The sequence below is a fragment of the Lacerta agilis genome, chromosome 4, assembly GCF_009819535.1.
Source record: "Lacerta agilis isolate rLacAgi1 chromosome 4, rLacAgi1.pri, whole genome shotgun sequence".
Classification (NCBI taxonomy): Eukaryota; Metazoa; Chordata; class Lepidosauria; order Squamata; family Lacertidae; genus Lacerta; species Lacerta agilis.
Genome location: NC_046315.1, coordinates 56,435,138 through 56,456,737, shown reverse-complemented (window position 1 = coordinate 56,456,737; position 21,600 = coordinate 56,435,138). Strand labels below are relative to the sequence as shown.

Here is a 21,600-nt window from a genome sequence, read left to right as displayed (position 1 = left end):
TTAAAACACAATTAGCACCACACACTACAGATTTGGCAAAACAAGCATAAGTGGTTTAATAGTGGCACTTTTAAGTCCTTTATATGATCATAGTAAAATTTTATATTATATATAATATAATATAAAACTTCTACCCAAAAAACTACCGACAGCTTCTTAGCACTGGTGGCAGCATGCGTCACTAAAGTAATGCTAGATTTCCCTAGTAATCTCTGCATACCTTGTTCATTGTCACTTGTTTTGAGGGACTCTTCAGACCAACTTCTATTGCTTTTGACCTCTGACCTTTTCTTGGTGTGCCTTTCTTCTGTGCAGTCTTTGACCTTTGCAGTGGCCTCTGGCTGAACAGCCTCAGCTAAATCTTTCCTGCTTTGCCGGCCCAACTTGCCGGGTGGGGATCTCTCTGGTGACACCTGCTGCTCCCACAGTTCCCTAAGATGCTGCAGGTGACGCTGCTTTTTGGGATGGAGCCCTGTTAATTCAATGCACACCTTCAGGTTGGTCACCTCATTACAATTGGGCTCTTCTAAGTGGTTAGAGGAATTGTTTGTCATTTCCCTCTCAGGCCAGTCATCTAATGGAAAAATAACTAAAAATTAATCAAAAGGCCCTCAACTTGAAACAAAAGCTATAGTTCACTTGTGGGGCAGATTGTTTCAGCTTCACCACCACACTATGCATTTTTAAAAGATTAGCTCAGGAGGGGTTTGCATGCACTACAGCAATTTGCATTGGCCAAAGATTACATTGTCCAATGACTATTCTTGTACCTTGTAGGTACCCAAATATAATTCAGGCGAGGGTTTGGGATTGGCACAACACAGGTCATAAATGGACATAGGTTAATCGAAAGAGTGTTCACTTCACAAGCCATGCCTTTAAGAGTTACCAACTTGGCCAGGTTACCTTTGGAGTTCTTCCTCTTTTTTGCTTTTGATGCAAATTCATCTTCCTGTTCCTCTACAAAGTTTTCTTTAAGGCTTCCATCATTCTGCATTTTCTCACCAGAATGTTTACGCTTCCTGTCCTGGTGGGGGCACAGGGCCTGGATGACATCTTCTGCGGACTGGTCGCTGGCCTTTTCAAATACAGTAAGTCTCTCCAAACAACTGTCTGCTGGAGGACCTTTGTCGTCAGGAGCTTCCAAACCGTGGTCCTGGGTGCTCTCTGTATTATGAAAATCACCTTCATTTAAAACAAAAACAAAGAACAAAAAGGGTTACCACATCACAAACTCAACTAGCATCTTGCGCAATTGCTTCCGTCTCTTCAGAGCAATTGTAGCACCAAGTGTGTGTTTGTAAAGAGAATTTAAGAAGCAGATAGACACAACTATGGATTTTGGTAAGGATGAATATTATTACATCAAGGACCAATAGGTAAACTAGACATACACTAATATTGCTGGTATTTCACTAGGAAAAGAAGGTATGGTGCAAAATATTGTTTTTCTCATGATGCAAAATAACCAGTTGTCATGAATTAATTCTAGCGGCTCCAAGTCAAATTTGCAAACCTAGGGAATGAAAGACTACAGAGTGTAACGATACACCAAAGCCTGAACTGCAGGAAACACTTACCGGTACTGCAGGGATGGGAAACCCTTTTCTGTTGAGGGTCACGTTCCCTAGAGAGTAATTAATCACGGGCCACATACTGAGGGCCTGATTGAAAAGTGAGAAGGGCCAATCCGATTTGCTCACTCTTTCTGCTTCCCGCCCCTGCAACCTGAATGAAATTAGAATGGCGTTGAAGGTGCCCTCTCTGACCTATGACACCACCAGTATCCACGTATTTGGGGATTTAGTAGTGCAGTTAACATATTGCAATGCCACTCGTCTTCAAAAAGTCTACAACCTTCCTCCTTTTGTGCAGCAGGCCTTGAAAACCTGGCTTACATTTTGTATCCTCAAGGTTATGCTTAACCTTAGTCAAGGATACATAGAATATAACAGAAACCACAGTCTTCAACCAACAAACAAACATTTCTGAACTAGACCTAAATAAATCAAAGTTGTATACAGTATCAACAATGCATAAGAATGATCCCACGCCTTGAACCTGAAATTTTTAAAATTTAAAAACAAATTATTTATTTTTTTGCTCTGTGTAATCCTGTTAAAGCTTCTTTGCCCTTCCTACATTATCTTTCTCTGTAGATAACGATTTTTTTTTTTAAAGGATGCAGCCGGAGCCCTCTTCTCATGTATCTGCCTCTGGTCTGCTTTGTTCCCTCCCCTCCCGCACATTCCTCCTCTAATTTATCCCATCAATCTTATCACCCGCTTAACTTCCTCCTCTTCCATTTTGCTGCATGCCTTATCTTCTCCTTCCATCAGCCCCCTTCTTAAAAGTTTGCCTGACACCTGCTACTTCAAAAAGCAGACTGAAATGAGTTTTGAAACCCAGCAAAGGAAGATTATAAAACAGTGAGGGTTAAACTGAGCCAATTTACAGGAGCAGCTCGTTTACACTGAAACTTGATGATGTCAAAGCACAAGAATCTACACAATATTTAGTGTTGTTGCTATTATTATGAGTTAGATTTACGTGCAGATAAAACTGACAGCAGATTAATAGGACTAGGTTACCCTCCTATCATAATATTTTTAGTTACATTGAGACAAGTTTTGCCTGGGACTGGTTTATATGAAGGGTTCAACATGTATTGAGATTATAGGGTGAACAGAACAACACCATGCTCCAAACATTAGCTTTGATGAACTCAGGATGAACAGCAATCTAAACAGGTGTTTCCCTTACCACAGTTCTAGGCGGTTCTTAGTGTGAGATGTTTTTTTAAAAGGGGGTGTGGGGTCACTATATCTCAAGATGACACACAATATGAAATTTCCTTTTTTAGCATGTGTGACTTTGCTGAATTATATGATCTCTTACAGATAATGAAGAAAAGGAGGTATAAAAATTTGTTTTAATTAAAAAATGATGAGCAAGGCACACAACACCGGATCAAATCTACAAAACGTTTGGATTTGCAAACTTGGAAAGAAGGAAAATGCTACAACTTATTTTTTTCCTCTGATGTAAAGGCTTGACTGGTGGTTTTTCATTTACACATAGGTATCTCATAGTCTTTATTATTCGATGCTCTATTTACTGGCTTGCTGGAAGAAAGCATTCACTCTAATTTTGTATAACGCTTCATTAGTGAATACCAGCAAGCTTCCTGGAAATATTTAGAGAATTGGGATGTTGCTAGCCCAGAGAAAAGTTCATGTTTTGAAGATTATAAGTAAACCTGAAATATGACTCTGGAGCAGGGGTCAGCAAACTTTTTCAGCAGGGGGCTGGGCCCACTGTCCCTCAGACCTTGTGGTAGACCGGACTATATTTTGGGGGAAAAATATGAACGAATTCCTATGCCCCACAAATAACCCAGAGATGCATTTTAAATAAAGGGACACATTCTACTCATGTAAAAACACGCTGATTGCTGGACCATCTGCGGGCCGGATTTAGAAGGCAATTGGGTCAGATCCAGCCCCTGGGCCTTAGTTTGCTCTGGAGTATTAATGCTCTGGAGTATTAATTCACAGATACGTAAGAATTTTGCGAACCGGGCTTAAACCAATAGACCAACCATTTAAACAAAGCATTTAAACAAAACATTAACGCATACAACCATCAAGCACAGCTCCCATATAACCATCATTAGTTCCAATGGGCCTTGAATAACAAGAGCTCCAGTGGACCTCAGATGGATTACACTCCAGGCTGTTAACCTGTTTTTGACCTGAACCATAACAAAAAATCTGCTGAATAGGTTCTCTACCATTTCCTCTGATGCCACCACCTTCTCACTTAGGCTGATTCACTTCTCTAACCCAAATCCTCAGTCCAGTTTCTAAAACAAATTCAGGTGTTTGGACCGACCCCTAACCCCCATTCTATCAACAGTGAATTTTTTTTTTTTAAAAAGCACACATTATGCCCACATGTGTGCTACACTTGCAGTTCAGAATCAGCAGTAACAGAAGGGCCCGGGGGGGGGGGGGGGATACACACAGGGATTTGGTCAACAAACCAGTCTCTATATGAACTTGAAACAGCACTAGTGCCCCTTCTGCAAAAAATACAACAACACAGAAAACCCAACCGACTGATAAGTCCAACAGCTAAGAAGTGAAATATAGGGGGAAAGTTTCTGTTTTACCACAAGTGCCTGATAGAAGATGACTTCACTAAACTTTTTTATTAGCATTCCGTACCAGTTTGCTACCTACTGAGAATTTGTTTGGGGAGGGGGGAAGCTTTAAATCAAAGACAGTTCTTCTTACAGATAAGAAAGCACACAGGAATATTAGCCTGAAACAAGGTCATTTCCCTCCTTTAACAATCTGGGAATTCCCTACATCTAAAAATCACGGCAAAAAGAAGACCCTGACTTTACAGAGATGGTGAAGTCAAGTAACCATTTGCTGCACGTGTGTGTTATATGCAAGCTTTTCTTACAACCCCTCAGGATAAGGCCATTTTCCAGGTCTTTCTTGCATTCCAAATCTACCACCACAAATTGCATGCATCTTCCAGCTTCAGTCCAACCATGATAACACAGAAACTAAAATACGACCTTGCATTCCACAGCAAGAATGAAAATAGTCTACTTCAAGGACTGTTTGTTGCTCAGAGTACACTTGGAGCAACAAATACTTGGAGCAACAAATAATTTTTAACTTTGCCTAAGTATATGTGAACAGGAAACAAGCAAATTCACTTTATTATAAAAACAAAGTCCTTTAACTTCTTCAAACATGGTAGCAAACACATTTCCTTTCTTCAGAATGCATTTTTGTTCTGACCTGGGGGTCTTCTTTAGGAAATGTTATTAGACCAACCAGACTCTAAAATTATCTAATGTCCTCATCCAAAAGTATATCACAATTGTCAAAAGCCACCCTATGTTAGTCACAGCTAAGCCCAACTTAGACTACATTCCTATGGGTCTGAATGTAATAGAAGTTACTTCTCAGGCGAACTTACATCAGAGTAAACACCCTAGCACTATACACCATTCACATGCACTCTTATCTGCACTGGAAATAAATGGGATGAAAACTGCAACCATATGACACTCCCTCCACATGCAGCTGTTGGGTGACCTTGGGCTAGTCACACTTCTCTGAAGTCTCTCAGCCCCACTCACCTCACAGAGTGTTTGTTGTGGGGGAGGAAGGGAAAGGAGAATGTTAGCCGCTTTGAGACTCCTTCGGGTAGTGATAAAGTGGGATATCAAATCCAAACTCCTCTTCTTCTTCTACCTAGAAGGAAGCCCCATTGAACTCAATTGGGTTTACTTCAGAGTATGCACTGATAGTCACGACTTATCTATTGTCAGTCTAAGTCAAATAGGTATAATAAATATATTTCCCAAGTCTAGGGATAGGGACAGAAATTTGTTTGGTTTGAAACTAATTTTTACTTCCTGAAGCTATATGAAAACCACAGCACAACTACTCATCAAATTTCAAGCTTTTCTGAATTTTACAGTGCAGCTCTCAAACCAAAATATGCATTCAAAAATGTGTATTGAGAAAAGCACAAACAAAAATGCTTATGTTAGTGAAGATAACATTAAAAAATGCATTACCTTAGGGGAAAGTGCTTTGGGGAAAGGATAACTTATTTCTTGCGAATTAAAAAAGAAAAAGAAAAAAGAATGACAACAGAAATTGGCCAAACAGAACTTAAGATTGGAAAAATAAGAAATTGAAATTGACAGAGTAATACATCCCTATTCCAAGCCCTACAAACCCCAAAAGAACGGGAAGTATATCAGCTATCCTATACTTCTGCCACATGCAGGATGTTCCCACCCTTGTTTATTTCTTCCTCCACAACAAATCATGGATTTGGCTTTTATTATCACTGGAAAACGTGCAAGACAAATAAATGTTTGTCATTTTGCGTTTTCATTGCTCAGAATGAGCAAGACTGTTAAGCATCATCTCCCCAAAATAGCCTTGATCTTCCCAAAATGAGGCAAATGAAAAGTATCCATCAGAGCACTGAATTTGTCTGTTCCTCCCAAAAGAATGAACAACTTCTGTGTATGTCTCTTCCTCGTGAACCTGATAAAGTAGCAGAAAGAGAATGACAGCCCTGGAAAAATATTTCTACACAGGTAGAACTTATTGTAGAATGAATGGAAAATATCAGAGGCACAATGTCTAACGTGGAGATCATAATTTAGTCCCCACCCACTCACCCAAATCTCCTAAATTATTGGGTTAAAAATAAAGAAGTTTGGTTTGAGGAACCCAGGTATCTCCAACATGCTATGGATTCACTCTAAATATAATTCCTAACAGCCTGTCAGATGCATGCATTTCTCTTATGCTTGTCGTACATTATACACACTGTTCATAAATTCAGTTTAAACAAAAACTGCATTTTAAAATCGTTTAATCCAATGTTTCCTTACATTCTGGTCGCTGAACAACACTTATCTCCTGAATTAAAGTTGACATACATCACCCTTACACCTGAAAAATGTTTACTTTTTTAGAGGTTGATGCAATTGGTAGCCTCCTCTTGAGGTTGACTAATGCTGCTGAATTTCTGTATGAGGAATGATTGAAAGATCCAATGACATCTGAAGCAGAGATGCAAGAGGATCACCTGCCAATCAGCAGAGGCTGATTGGAAGGACGCAAGTCCACAGCAGTGAATCATGCAGAGACCCAGCCAGAGCTTCCTCTGCAAATGAGTACTTGGTGCTTGCAAGAGCTTTTTAATTGGTTAATTTATTTCTTGCAGCAGACAGGTAGTTTAGGAATCGTTCTACACTTCAGCACTCTGCTTTCCAAAACAAATAGGAAAAGGGTTATGGAGTCACTGCTTTTGCTACATGGCCTGCGGGGAAGATTCATTGTCCCACTAGTTGTCCCACTTTAGGTTTCTTTGGTGCAGAACAGTGGTCATGCTGCAACAGCTAAAGCCTTAAAAAGGGTCAGGATGCCTAAAAATTATACTATTTCTCAAAGAACGAATGACACTTCCTTTTAGCACTATTAAACCACCATGCCCATTTCAAATGGATCCATGTACCAGGCTGCTTAAATCATTCCTCTGCCGAACACATCCCATAATTTATCACATTTGTGGCAAAGAAGTTCTCCATAGCAACGTTTACAAGTCTCCTTGGCAACAAAGCAGTTTTTGCTATGGCTCTCGCCATTTCTCCTGGTTTTTAAACTCCCTGGAAAAGAATAGACGCTTGCCTCTCATTTTGGTTTTCGCATTTTCAGGTAGGATGCACCTGGCACCATTTGCCCCTCTCCAAAAAAATAAATAATTAAAAATAAGATTCTGCAATTCATCGGCAGAGAATCACTGCACATTTTCGAATGCAGTGGAATCATTGATTGATCAGATTAATCATTGGTCTTGGGAAACTTTCTGTCTGTGCCTCAGTTCTAAGTCCGCTTCAGTACATGTCGATGCATGGATAAATATTATTTAAAATGAAATAAATTTGCACCAATCCGTCTGCAGGCAGCACAATGAACATTGCTGTAATTTGTTTTGCATCACTGCACCAGAAAAAAAAAACATTCAGAACGCACTTATGAGAATGCACAATAATTAACTGATTATTAAGGATGAATCTAGAGAACATAAATTAATACTTTGACCAATCCTTTGGCTGAACCTATGAGAGCCACTGCTTTTATTCAGACCATTTAAACTTAGCAACCAGACCTAGGAGTTGGGCATTGCAGAAACTTGACTCAAGCTTCCAGCAAGTGTTACAGCCTCTCTTCCACTATAATAGGCATGTTCTAGGCTGCACTTGAGCAGGCAGATGCTTCCACCTCCCCAGCATTTGAATGAGACTCTGCCTGAGTGTGGCAGTTCCACATGCACACCACAAAAGACTAAGAAGAAAATTTGTTTCCCCCCCCCCCCCACTCATATAAATTCACAGTAGCCCAACTACTCTTGCTGTAAGGAAGGGAAGTACAGTTACCTGCAGACATGCAATCTCTTCCTAGCCTAGACTTTCCCTCTCATCCTTTCAGGTCTGCTGCAGTGAGATACAATACATACAGTGCCCACTTTCATTTTCAGGGACCCTGTTGTACATTCCATCCTCAAGAGAGGCTAGACTGGTGCGTCCTATTTGTGGCACTTACTCCCTAGTTTTAGGCAGGCTGTAAAAACTGTTTATACTGCCTGGTGTTCATTGGGTTTGAATTCCACTCTGATTTTGTTTTGGCCGCTCCTTTTTAAAAAACAACAACAACAACCCAATAATAAATAATAATAGTAATAGCAACAACTGAAATTTTTGAGACGTTGTTGTTGTCAATAATAAATAATTTTAGTAACAACAACACCCCAAAGTCTTCAGTGCCTTTTAAACAATGGAGCCTTGAAGAATGAGGCATCATAGCAGGGAGTAAATGTCAGCTTGGAAGAAAAAAACGCCACTGCTGGATAACATAAAGTGTCAATCTTACATAAAGCTTGACACTTGCATGCATAGAAGAAAAGTTGCAGTGGGGTAAATAACCTGAATCGTGTTCCCAGATAACCCATTCCAATAGAATTCGTCCTCACATCCACACCCGCAGGATCACAGCAACAGGGTGCTCCCTTCACAAAACATATGTTTGCCTCCCTGCAGCCTGATATGCACCCAATCAACCTCCATGTTGAGAGACCTTTTTGTCTCCTTCCTTCTTTTATTCAAACCCTGATATGTCCTTCCTTCTTCACACCTTTAGTTTCTTGGGCTCCAGCTGCCTTTGAAAAAGACAGCTCTTCCCTTCACCCTATTGCTTGATGAGGATGTGTATGAATTGCCCCTCCACCCACTGTATCAGCTGGGGGAATAGACACAGACTGTAACTGCTTTCCTTTTAACTGAACAGCACTTTTGAGTTTTCAGGGCTCATGGGGAGTGTGTTGAAACACAAGCAGTTATTGAAACTGATGGAAGCCACAAAGAGGAGGAGGAAGAGGAGCAAGCAGAACGGTGCATCAGGTCTCCAGGTTCAGAAGAAAGCCTAGGATGCATTCTTCAACTACCTGAACTCTGCTGAGCATAGCTGAGAAGAGAAGACTCTCTTCAAGAGTCTTAGCCTAGCCAAGTGCTCCCCAAACTTGTTCTATGCTGGATTAAGTGTTGTTTATCAAATACAGGCAACAACTGGTTTACACAGGGGTTACGTTCCTGCCTGCTCCCGCACACATTGCTGAAGCGTACATAAGCCTGCTCCACTCTGTTATGCACCCCACCCCACCCTGCCCCCTTTTCCTAGGCACTTTCAGGTCACCGCGATGCACGCATGCGTAGTTGCACGTCAATTGGAAGAGCGCAAATCGTTGCCTGTAGGTCTGAATTTTATACATGAATATACGAATTTGAGGCCAACCCATTATGTGATAGCAACTTAGCAACTTGTAATTAACATCTCTTATTGACTCAGTTTACCAGCCATGACAGACCAGCCCCCACAAAGTTACATACACTCTAAAGAACACCCATTATTCTATTAGCAAGTTTGTGGGAAGGGAGAAGTAATAGGTTATCACATCTAAAGAGGATTGGATACACTGAGGCTACAAACCCTCCAATCCAGTGGTCCCCACACTAAGGCCCAGGGGCCGGATGCACCCCAATCGCCTTCTAAATCCAGCCTGCGGACGGTCTGGGAATCAGCATGTTTTTACATGAATAGAATGTGTCCTTTTATTTAAAATGCATCTCTGGGTTATTTGTGGGGCATAGGAATTCGTTCATATTTTTTTTCAAAATATAGTCTGGCTCCCCCACAAGGTCTGAGGGACAGTGGACAGGCCCCCTGCTGAAAAAGTTTGCTGACCCCTGCTCCAATCGTTTTGTTCATTGCACACTTACTGCTGCTGAAATCACTAGAAATTAGCAGGCACCTCTTCCATTCTAATGGTGGGAAGAATACAGCCAAAATCAAGACAAACCACCCCCAACTTTAAAAGGTAATGGGCAGCTGGTGGGGCACAGCTGAAGAGCCCACCACTCAGCAGCAGCTTAGTAGGGTGGGGGAGGGCAGAGTGGCAGCCTTGGAGGTAGGACTAGATTGGCTCCACTGGTATGGCCAGGCTGCATGGACGTCACCACTGCCCAGCTCCCACATCATCCTGGTAAGCTGGCAGGAGTTCAGAACCACAGTGCTGCCACACCAGCTGGCCCTGTTGATTCATGGCATAGTTTTATTCTTTACTGGTCTGATGGAAGTTGACAAGCCTACGAATGGAAAATTTGTGCAGAGTTCACAGAACAGTCTGCCGATATGGAGGGAGAGGGCAGGCTTTTGCTACGCCCTGCTGTAAAATACACAATACAGATCACCACATTGCAGTGGCTTTCTGCAAAAAAAGCAACAACACACATACAACGTTATTGTTCACACTCTTCAAATAATTAAATGGAAGGCTTTCTGATTATATGACTTAGCTCAACCCTCCCATTACCTGTCTTACTTTCTCCCTGCTCAAGACAACAGAGAACCCACACTAAGACCAACGCAACTTTTAAGCTACACAAACAACGAGCTGCAGTTGACAAATGTTTATGTGAAAGAAACTTGTTTTCACTTCTTGTCAAGGGAAACTTAGTGGGCGATATGCAACATTAGTCATATTCAGAGAAGACCCATTGACATAAAGTCTACTGATATCAAATGGTCTACTTTATGACTCATGTTGTATATCACCCAGTAGGTATTGCAATGACTGTGCAGCAGCTTTTTGGATCTGAATACTTTAACATCTACGTAATGGCATCGCCATGTTTTGCTCCAAACGACTACAGGAGGCACACAGAAATTTCAAAAAGGCATATAAAACTTGGCTTACATCTGTCATTGTCATTTTGCCCGGCAATGCCATCTTCCAAAGTGACAGACTTAGGTTTCTTTTCATTATTTCCTTTCAAGTTTTCCCAGTCTGCTTGGTTGAATCTGCAGACCTCCTGGTCTTTGGTTGCTACGTGGCCTTCTCTCTCTTTCATCTCCAACTCTGAGAAGCGCATCATTGCACGCTAGAAAGAGAATTGATATGGGGGGGAAAGACACCTCACAATAAGAGCTACTTCATTTACCTTGCCTTCAATGAAAATATTTCCAAAAGAAAATATCTGCTCAGGCCCAAAGTTTTCAGATACACACAATTCTATATAAAGTTTTAAAATGCCATGTGTTCAATATGCAAGGCATGTAGTATCTATGCACAAATAATATACAGTTCTTCCATATATAAAAGTAAATAACATTATATATATACTTATTTATATATGTGTATTAAAAAGCATTGTCTTTTGAGAGGTATAACAAAGAAACAAAACATAAACTGAACAATGAATAAAGACGACCATGGCCCACAACTTCCCTTTGTGTATTTGGAAATGAAATTTTAACTCAAAGGTTTATGCAAGATTCTAGTAATAAAAATTTGAAGAACTGACCTCACAGTAAGCAGCAGGTAGACATAAAATACTGTCCTCTTGTAATCCTTCCATCTATGTAATTAAAATGGGCACTCAATGGATCATTTAAATTTTAGATAATTTCATCCATTTTTATAAGCATCAACTAATTCTTTCTTTTTTTTAACAACGCAAAACAATTTGGCTTAACTCATTCTTTCACAAATCTAAAAAATAACCTACAATACTTGCCATCATTCAACGTCAAATTCACTACAGCTTCTATTCCTTTAAGCTACATTTCTGCTTGGTAAAGAAGTTTCATTAAACCCGCTAACAAATGGCTGCTACTCCTTTTTAATCAAATGTCCTGTATGATATAATCATCAGAACTTCTGCCTTTCCTTTGTTATTTAATAGTGCTAGCCAAATACAGGCAAGCTATAGCAAACTACCTTTAAAAACAAACATGTCATGCATTCTTCAGCTTCCTTTCACTACTACATGTTATGCTTATGAGATTAAATTATTTGTTACACCAATTAACTACACATAATTCTTATCTATTAATGCTCCAGTACCCCTGGCTTCATAGCAGAACCCGAATATACACAAGATTACCACTGCTAGTTAAGTTCAAGATAGACTTATAGAGTTGCACATATTTCATTCTCAACTGTGTGTTGTTTTTTTAAACTGCTTTGGTAGTTAAGCCTCAGAACTCACCTGCAGAGCCCGCTGTTCTCGACTAAGTTGGCTAGAATCTGCATACAGTTCCGTCGTAACACACTTGAATCGATCACCTACATAACCAGCAGAGTTTGCAATTCTCTTTGCCAGGTTAGATGGCTTAGGTTTCAGGAATTTGCCATCATTAGGTTCAGCGCCCTCAGTTCCCTCTTTGGCGTATGCCTGACCAACTTCCATACTTGACTGCGTGTTTCCCATACAAAGCTGTTTAGCGTCATCTGGCATTTTGCAAAAGGACATAGCTAGGCCATCATTTCCGTGAGCAGCCTCCAAGAACACAGAGGAAGTGGGAACCGTTAACCTCTCCCTATTCTGGCTTAAGGAAAGGTCCTCTTTCCTCAAGCTGAACATCGATGGGTGTGGGCTCTGGGCTTGCTTGAAGTTATAAACTTCATGGAAATTGCTTCTCCCACAGTCTTCTCTCATTACAATGAAATCTCTGTGGGGGAAGCCTTGTTCTACCTTGTGCTTTGTGGGGTCGTTTGCTTGATTACTGCTTTCAACAGGAAAGCTAGGTTTCGTCAGGTTCGTTTCACCTTTCACATCTTGCTCTTCTCTCGGTTCTGCAAACAGGTGCTTGTCACTTTTGGTAGTGTTTTTGCCATGACTTGAACTTTGGTGCAATTTCACATTTCTGTCTGCAGGTACTTCAAAATGTAGTTTTGTGCTGGTTTCCAGCATCTCGGGCAATCGGCTTCTCAAGGCAGGGTCTTCATAACGGAGCCGTTCGTGCGATCTAGACCTCCTTTCCGATTTCTCATCTTTCAGCTCCAAAGCTGTATGGGGTAACAGCATTGGGTGTACCATACCCATACCCAAAGCATCCTGGTAGGTCATGAACTCACCTCTGCTGGCTGGCAGGCTGTATGGAATGGTAGGTTTGGGAGCTAGATGTCCAGGGAAAAGACTCCCATTGGGTAACAGAACAGGGTGGGGATATACAGGTCCTTTCCCATGTAGAGACAAAGGGCCTATAGCTAAGCCTTCTGGAACTGGGTATGGGAGATAGCTTCTCGGATAGGGCAATGGTGGAGATCGGAATGCATCATTGGGAGGGAAAAATATGGAAGTTGGTGCAAGGGTGTTCTCATTTGCTTTGAAGATAGGTTCTGGATTATTGCATTTAGCTGCCTTATTACTATGCTTTGAAGATGCTGCTGCTAAAGGTTGTCCTATGTGCTGTATGACAGATGCAGTGGTCTCTACTGAGCTAGTCGTCTTAGGGCAATCGACATTGGCATTTGGAGCAGGAGAAGCAGATGCTGGGCGACCTCCGCTTGATACAGACCCTGAAATATTACTGACAACTGCTTCTGTACCCCCCATCCTAGGGCAAGAAGAACTCCGCTGTTGTGGCGTCACCCAGTCCAATGCTTTGCTTTTCAACTGCATGTTTTTACCACCGTTATCTTCATTGGGACCTGGACCGGGAACAACCCAGGAGGACGGTGCAGTGCTGATTATTTCAGGTCTATAGACAGGGCAACCACTTCCAGGAGAAATGGTTTCTTTTGGAAGATCACCTCCAGGTAAAACCAACCCACTTCCAGCCCTGCTATGAACCAGCACAGTTGGTGCCATTTTCTTAACATGATCAGATTTGGTTGTCTCCATGTCAACAACTTTTGATGACAAATCCAATGGTTTGTCTATAATATCTTTGGTAACAGTTTGTTGTTTTTCTAACAACGGAGGGGATCTGCTTTCCTTCCTGTCATGACCTGTTTTCCTCGCATGCACTGTAGGCTGCTGAGAGATTTCGCCTGTGTCGTGTGTTTTAGGAGCTTTCCCCCCAGAGACTCTTGAAGGAGGAAACTCATTGCTTACATTCACGTATGGCTTTGGGAGTGTAACTGAAGAAGGAGATGTTGAAATTCTGGAAAAGTGTTTCTGAAACTCTGAGTAAGCGTCCCCAACCTGCGTCGGGAGGTGAACTCTAGGTGATGGTCTTGGTGAATGAGACAAGAGAACAGTGGGGTCTGTTGGCATATTACTAGCCGCTGGTTTTGCAGATGGAACTCTGGGTGGCTTGCTGTTCTGGATATGTGGATAGGCATGAGAGTCTACAGGAGTTCCGGGACCCACTCCCATCTTCCAAGACAAGCTCTTCTCTGGACAGTGTCCTAGAGGGGGAATAGCTGGAGCTGCGGTTGCAGCAGAGATCCTCATTGGTGAAGCTAACGATGACGGAATGTGGGGAGCAACGTAATGAGAGGGTGGCAAGTATAAAAAACGTTCACCATTTGTACATACAGGCGAGTAGGTCAGATGCTGTGGCAAGCTGTAATTGGACTGCTGAGGTAGCAAGGCCTTATACATGTTCAACGAATACTTATTTGGTGATTCGAGAAAAGGATAGATAGCACCCTCCATGTAAGGATTTACCCAGGGTAGCCTTAGGTAACTAGCACCATTGACATTGAGAGGACTCGGTTTGTCGCTTGAGCTTCTGTCCAAGCCTAAGGTCTCCCCAGTTGGAAGCGAACTTTTTTGTATTCCAGGTGGCGTTTTGTACATAGCACTGAAGCCATTTGGGGGTTTTCCAGCTGCATTTTCAATTGCTTCAGTGGGATTAGACTTGAACTGCATCTCTGGATTTCTTTCAGGAGCAAATCCAAGGCCAGCAATAGCACTTGTAGCGTCCCGGGGCTTGTCTGAGCCAAGTCCACATAAACTGGAATAGACAATACTGCTGGGGACTCTAAGCCCTTCCCGCATAAGTCCAGACCGGTCCATGCTCAGAGCTGCAAGGCTGTCAATGCGATGCACTGCCGTGGCATCCACCTTTGTGAAATAAGAGAGAGGTGACTTTGGCATTTAGTCAAGTACTATTCAAGGCTACAGGTACTTTAAAAAAAAAAAGTTATGGGAAACAAAAGGAAGCAAATACATTGTTTTCATTGTGAAAAACTAATGCGGGCTGATTAAACTGATAAATGCAGAGGAATAAAGTAAATCAAATTAATTTTTAGCCTGCTTCATACTTCAGTCTGTGGAGTCTGACTGAGACCTGCCAAGTTTGATTATTATTTTTTAAGTAAGATTAGTTTAATAGGCCTCTAGATCCTTTCATACTTAGCAAAACATCTACATGGATTTTAGGATAATATCCTAAAATCTTTGCTACTCAACCAACTGTCACATTTAAAAAAAAATGATTTCCAGAACCATGTGTGTACTCACTTCCAACTAGGGACATTTCATAAGGTATGCTTATGGGGGGGGGGTCCCCTCAGATGCAAAGTTATTCATATTCCAAAAATCATTTGAATCAACTAATGACACTGAGTCTTTTTTTACTTCCATTCCTCTGCTTATTGATAGCCAAAATAAGTGATATTTAGGCTGCAATCCTATATATACTTACCTAGGAGAAAGTCCCATTGAACTCAATGGGACTGACTTCCAAGTAGACACATATAGCATTGTACTGTTAATAACTTTCACAGGCCAACAGAGGAGTTAAACTGCTGCCTTTCCCAGCATCCTCATATGAACAAAGAGGAGCTTGCGGTCATGTAGCTGTATTACAAGAGACCTCTGGGTATATGGTGGTGTATAAGTTGGAGGAAGAAGGAGGAGGAGGAGGAGGAGGAGGAGGAAACACTGGTCTCTCCTCTGTTCCAGATGTTTGCTCCTACACAAGATGAGAGAAAGTTACCCAATTCTAAGAAGCAAAACACACTAGAGTGAAAACAGGCAAAGGCCTGGGCTCCACAGTCCTTCAATCTAAGCCCCAAGAAAAAGCAACAGCCCTGGGCAGTGCTTTCCCCCCGGGGGTACTGAGGGGTACACAGCACGGGCACCTTTTTTCTAGAAGGAAAGCTTTGGCCCTGGGGCATTTTCTCTCAAATATCATTCCTAAGCACTCAGCCAGCCCCAAACTGCAGATTGTACTAGTTCTAGTTCTTCCAATTTTATTATATTTATATCCCACCATTCTTTCAAGGAGCATGTGACATCTTTAGGATCATCTTTAGGTGGTTCCTATCCAGACATTGAAACTGTAGCAAAGGCTCACACACCCCATTCTGTCCACCCAAGGCTACCAGTTGTCAGTCACTGAAATTTTCAGACGGCTAACTGAAATATGCCAAGCGATGTTATTTAGAGCAATCATGACTGAGTGTGTTCGTGATGTGCAATTAAGCATATGACGAAGTAAAAACATGCTTAAGACTCAAGATACTAGAAATATATACAAAAGGGTGCAACTGCAACCTGATATTTGAATGCCATCTCTGGTTAGCAGCAACTTTCATTAGTCCCAAATACAGGTAGGTAGCCATGTTGGTCTGCCGTAGTTGAAACAAAATTTTAAAAAGCTTTTGTGTGCATGCCTGAAGAAGTGTGCATGCACACAAAAGCTCAAACCAATAACAAACTTAGTTGATCTCTAAGGTGCTACTGGAAGGATTTTTTTAAAATTTAGTCCCAAATAGTTATTTGAAACTGAAGCCATAGTACAAAAAATCCAGTGAAAAACCTTTTGTCATCAAACAGAACTATCAGTTTCTTACCACACTGTGGTTCAGGTGATTTTCTTCCCTTAATTCCAACCTGCTTTTCGAAGCATCTCCATCATTAACTGGGATTTTCCTATTTTCAAGAAATATTTTTAAAAAGTGACTTACAGACACAACATTAATAGATTAACATTTTGATCTGACTGCAGTGTTTCTATTAAATTACCTTTATAAATACATCAATGCAGAAGAACTGAAAATTAACAGATCTGCCCTCTAATTGGGCTTTTTTTTCGCTATAGAGCTCAGAAAAAATATATGTTTTTGCACTTTATTTCCAGTTAAGGAGTTTTGCTAAAGCAATACGTGGTGGTAAATACGCTTTATTTATTTAGAAACAAACAACCCTGTATAGTATCCCATATTTATGGTGTGTGTGTGTGTGTGTGTGTGTGTGTGTGTACACACACACACACACACACACATATACACACACATACAGAGAGAGAGAGAGAGAGAGAGAGAGGAAAAACCCACACACTTCTAATATCATACAAATGTCAGCTGTTCAGTGCTGAAGAAGGCACCATACATCTGTGTGTTAGCAGCGTAGCAGCTCAGGGACTTGTTATCACAGAAAACACAGATAAAAGAATGCACCTCGGTGCCAACTTTCAAATCCCAGGGACACAATTGCTGACATACAGCAGAAGGGAAGTTTCATCATTACCCAGAAGGATATTTAAAGTGGTGGCACTATCAATTTTTAAAGTAAAAGCAACACCCACATTTTTTGCCCTGTTTCCAGCTATTATTGTTACAACCCACACCTACTGGAATAGCCGCAGGATGCAATTGGACAGAACAGAACAATAGCATATTGCTCATGTGTATCTCCTTCCTTTGACATTTGATAACAATATACACTGCCATGGCATTCCCCCGCAGTGTCTCGGAACTCGTAATTTCCGCATGCTGTTTTCAGAGAAAGTTATTAAATGACCCGAATCCTGCTTTCCTAATTTTATTTTCTATAAGCCACAACTCTGACCAAAAGTACTTGCAAACACAAGCAGTGTGCTTGCTTCATTTTAATAATTAGAAGTAAAGAATTATAGTATTGTCCACTATTTTGTAAAGTCTCTTTAAAAAAAAAACTGTATTTGGTGTGCTTTTACAAGGCCCCAATCCAGAGAAGGTTAGCCCTGCTCCAGTCTCATTGCAGTGAATGTGGCTTAGATTAATCATGACTAACTTGCCCCATTCATTTCAATGAAGAATGACGAATGATTTCTGAACTGGGGCCAAACTCTGACCTTTGTGCTAGTTGTGGAAAGTTATACCGGTAGAAATATCTAATTGCTGGGCGAATTATCTTAAGTTGCAGGCCACATAATGTGGACCAATTAAAATTAAAAACCTGAATCCATGTTGTTCTTGTCTTTTTCACAAATATAAAATAAGAAACTTACAAGGACAACCTTAAGCACGCATGCCATGAAATAAGTTTCATTAAAAATCACAGACGCTTGCTTTCCAGTAAATGCACTGAAGATTGGGGGCGAATGTATGTAATACATGTGAGGAAGAGGTGACTTTGGGAGCTAATCTTTTATAAGCCCCCTTCTGGTTTCCTGAGCAACACTGATTGTTAAAACAGTACACGAAGGGAAAGTCTGTGCCCATCACATCTCTCCTCTCCAACTCTTGTCTCGTAAAAGAGCTCTCCATGAGTTATCTCCATGCAAGCTATAAAAAAAAACTGCTATACGCTAAGACAAATTAACGCTGAAACCCCCTTCTCCAGAAACACTGCATGCTTTAACTTTCCTGAAACTTAAAATATTTACCTCTCTTCGTTAATCCCACACATGCGGACTCTCTCATTGCTCATCCAGCTATGAACGTTGCCATACAGGGGAGTTGCTGAAAGCATGACTTCACCTTAAAACAGAGGCTTTTCTTCACACGTGTGTATAATCTAATTGAGGGGAAAGGGGAAAAAAAAGAAGTTGAGAAGATTGACCGAGGAGGAGGAGGAAAGGCAGACATCATAGTGGAATCACCGGTCTCCCTCAAGATAATTAACAAGGAATATAGGCTTGGTACAAGGCCGTGAGCAGTCAGAGTTAAAACACATGTAACAAAAAGGAAGAAGTTGAGGGAATGCACTGGTCAGATATGCTATAAGTCTAATGTTGTGCGGGGCGGGGGAAGACAGGGGAAGAATGTTACTCCCACTGAGTTTAATTGGAAATAAAAACAATTACACGCCCATCAGCAAAGCACACCTTACTTGTAATGAAGCCAGATATATTTGCTTGATACTCAAAGCGAATTACATCTCAGGAATTCATTGAATTCCTTACTCAGTAACCGCTAACATGGTGCATTGGTGACACAGACAAGCAAACGAAAACCAACTGGGACATTATAGTGTTTAGTTACCACACTACTGATTAAAATTGCTTAAGTTGGCATACAAAAAAATAAGAGACTTTTGCAAAAAACAAAAAACAACAACAATATACCCATAAAACTTAGTAAGGAAACAGGACCAGCAAAAATCCACCCAAAAGTAAACGCTTTTGCATCCTATTGATTTCACATAGAGTCTAGTGCATTGTGGTGGTGAGACTGTCTGACTGGGAAACCTAGGTTCAAATCCCCACTTGGCCATGAAGCTCACTGAGTGACCTGGGGCCACTCACTTTCTTATCTCATCTCACAGGGTTGTTGTGCTGATGAAATGAGGAGAGAGAGAACCGTGTATATACCACCTTGAGCTTCTGGGGGGGGGGGGAAGGTAGGAAATAAATGCAATCAATATAATTAAATTCACTGGGAGTGTTTGGGCATCTGCATAACTTCTACAGGATGTAAGAGTACTGACTTTGGCAGCATAATTCTGTCTGTGTGTATGTTTAACCCTTCGTAAACAGCAATATATCATTTGCATTGATACAGACGCCAGTGGATTTTCTTTTCCATGTGTAGCACAACCACTGTGTGTTATCCAGCGGCAATTGCGACACCCCCATCCCTCTGAAATCAATGGTACCCAGTGTCACTAAATGTACTTTTTAGCCTGATTGTCCCCATTATGTTGAAATAACTTTCAGTTAAACTTTAAAATCCAAATATAGGGGAAGATCCAACCAAAATTAAGCAGGACAAATTCCCACAGGTTTTCATTAATTCACAAAGCAGGGCTCAACATTGGCGAGATCTTACCCAGTGCACACAAGAACTGGGTTGTGTTCGAAGAGACAACTTTAGTAAGGAGGAAATCCAAATATGAAAACACAGTCTGGGAGTGGGAACAGGGCCAGACTGAAGGCACAGAGTGATATCCTAACATTCACTTTTTAAAAAGCAAAAAAGCAAGGTGTCAAATGTCTATTTCCACTTCAAATGAAGTTTCTAGCATTTCTATCTCTGAAAACAAGCTGAAGTAGAATGCCAGAGACAAACAAGAGCTCCAATTTATAATAGGGCAACAATTTTCCTATAAGTTTGTCTCCCAGCCCAGAAAAGGGTTAAGGGGAGAGAGAGAAAACACTAAGTAGGTTGGTGAGCTCCCCAGCCCTTGATTTGATTAAGTAACCCAACCCTGGTGGCTTCCACCATTGGAGCTGCTGTTGCTGCGCCGCCGCCGCTGCTGCTTTGAGTGCTTTCAGTAATTCAATGACGCCTGCTCACTCCAGGGAAAGAAATCATTAGCGGGCTCACTGGAGAAGCATTAGCAGTCCGAAAGGATCGGCGCTGCGTGCAGCAGGGAAGGCAGGTGAAAGGCAACCGGATTTTCGCGTCCAGCAACAGAAGGGCCGCGCCTGCCTTTCTTCCCTCCCGAACGCGCCATCTCCGCCCGCATTAAATTCTAGTTTGCTGCATGAGTGAAGTGTCAGGACAAGCTGCGTTTTATTAACACGATTATCGCGGCGCGTGATTTATTCCAGTGCCGGATTTTAATTGCTCTTTGGAGGTTCAGTCGTTTCTTTTGACTGAGCTTCAGCCTGCATCCCGCTGTTAAATGCTGGGTTAATAAGTAGGGGGAGCCTTTAATGCACAGGATACCCCTTCAGCTCTTCCTCTCACCAAAAAGGAGGGAGGGGGAGGAGGAAGGAGAAGGGAAAGTGCGCGCAGGCACAAAATGCCTCGCCAAGGGGAGGAACGGCGAACGCGGGACGCGCTGCGCTAAATTGCTTTTCTGCAGAGGAGGGAGGCTTCCCGGGCTTTTTCGTTTTTTTAAGGAAAAGGGTAAAAGGCGGATCTAGACGGATCCTCATGAATTCATATGATTTTTTCATTCAAATGAAAAAAAACCACCATGATACTGTAGACCACATCTCAGTCTATATGTAGCATCAAAAAAATCATGCACCCACTGTTTTGTGGGGCCACAATGGTGCAAAAACTTGTTTAAAAAACACGGATCCTCATGGATCCTCATGATTTCTGCATTGGGACACCCCAAACTCACCGTCAAATCACATATCATGTCCAGGGGCACAGCCTGCACCACAAAAATCTGGGATCCATGGCTTCCTCGCGACAATATGGCGCAAAAACTTGGTTTTGAAGCACGGATCCTCACGGATCCGCACCCTTTTTGCATTGGGCCACCCCTAACTAACCGTCAAATCACACATAATGTCCAGGGGCACAGCCTGCACCACAAAAAACACGGGTCCACCGCTTCCTGGCGACACCACGGCCCAAAAACGGGGTTCTGAAGCACGGATCCTCACGGATCCGCACCCTTTTTGCACTGTGCCACATCAAACTCACCGGCAAATCACACATCATAGCCAGGGGCACAGCTTGCACCACAAAAAACACGGATCCAACGCTTCCTGGCGACACCACGGCCCAAAAACGGGGTTCTGCACCACAAAAACATAGATCCGAGGCATGGATCCACATGAATTCATATGATTTTTATATTGAAAC

The 21,600-nt window shown here is 41.7% G+C and overlaps 1 protein-coding gene across 9 annotated transcripts in view; it reads right to left on the bottom strand.

The window, feature by feature from the left end:
• The window catches only part of BCOR (BCL6 corepressor), a 96,834-nt gene that overhangs the window by 22,690 nt on the left and 52,544 nt on the right, over positions 1-21,600 (bottom strand). For 6 of the 9 annotated variants that reach the window (XM_033147170.1, XM_033147174.1, XM_033147166.1 and 3 more), the window contains exons 2-8: positions 18,498-18,628; positions 16,702-16,780; positions 12,158-14,965; positions 11,471-11,524; positions 10,864-11,047; positions 907-1,185; positions 221-574 (exon numbers count right to left, since the gene is read on the bottom strand). In XM_033147170.1, coding sequence (XP_033003061.1) covers positions 221-574; positions 907-1,185; positions 10,864-11,047; positions 11,471-11,524; positions 12,158-14,965; positions 16,702-16,780; positions 18,498-18,583 — 3,844 coding nt within the window. In that variant the 5' untranslated portion in view covers positions 18,584-18,628. The remainder of the gene's footprint in view (positions 1-220; positions 575-906; positions 1,186-10,863; positions 11,048-11,470; positions 11,525-12,157; positions 14,966-16,701; positions 16,781-18,497; positions 18,629-21,600) is intronic. The other 3 variants (XM_033147173.1, XM_033147172.1, XM_033147175.1) reach the window with 3 other exon arrangements.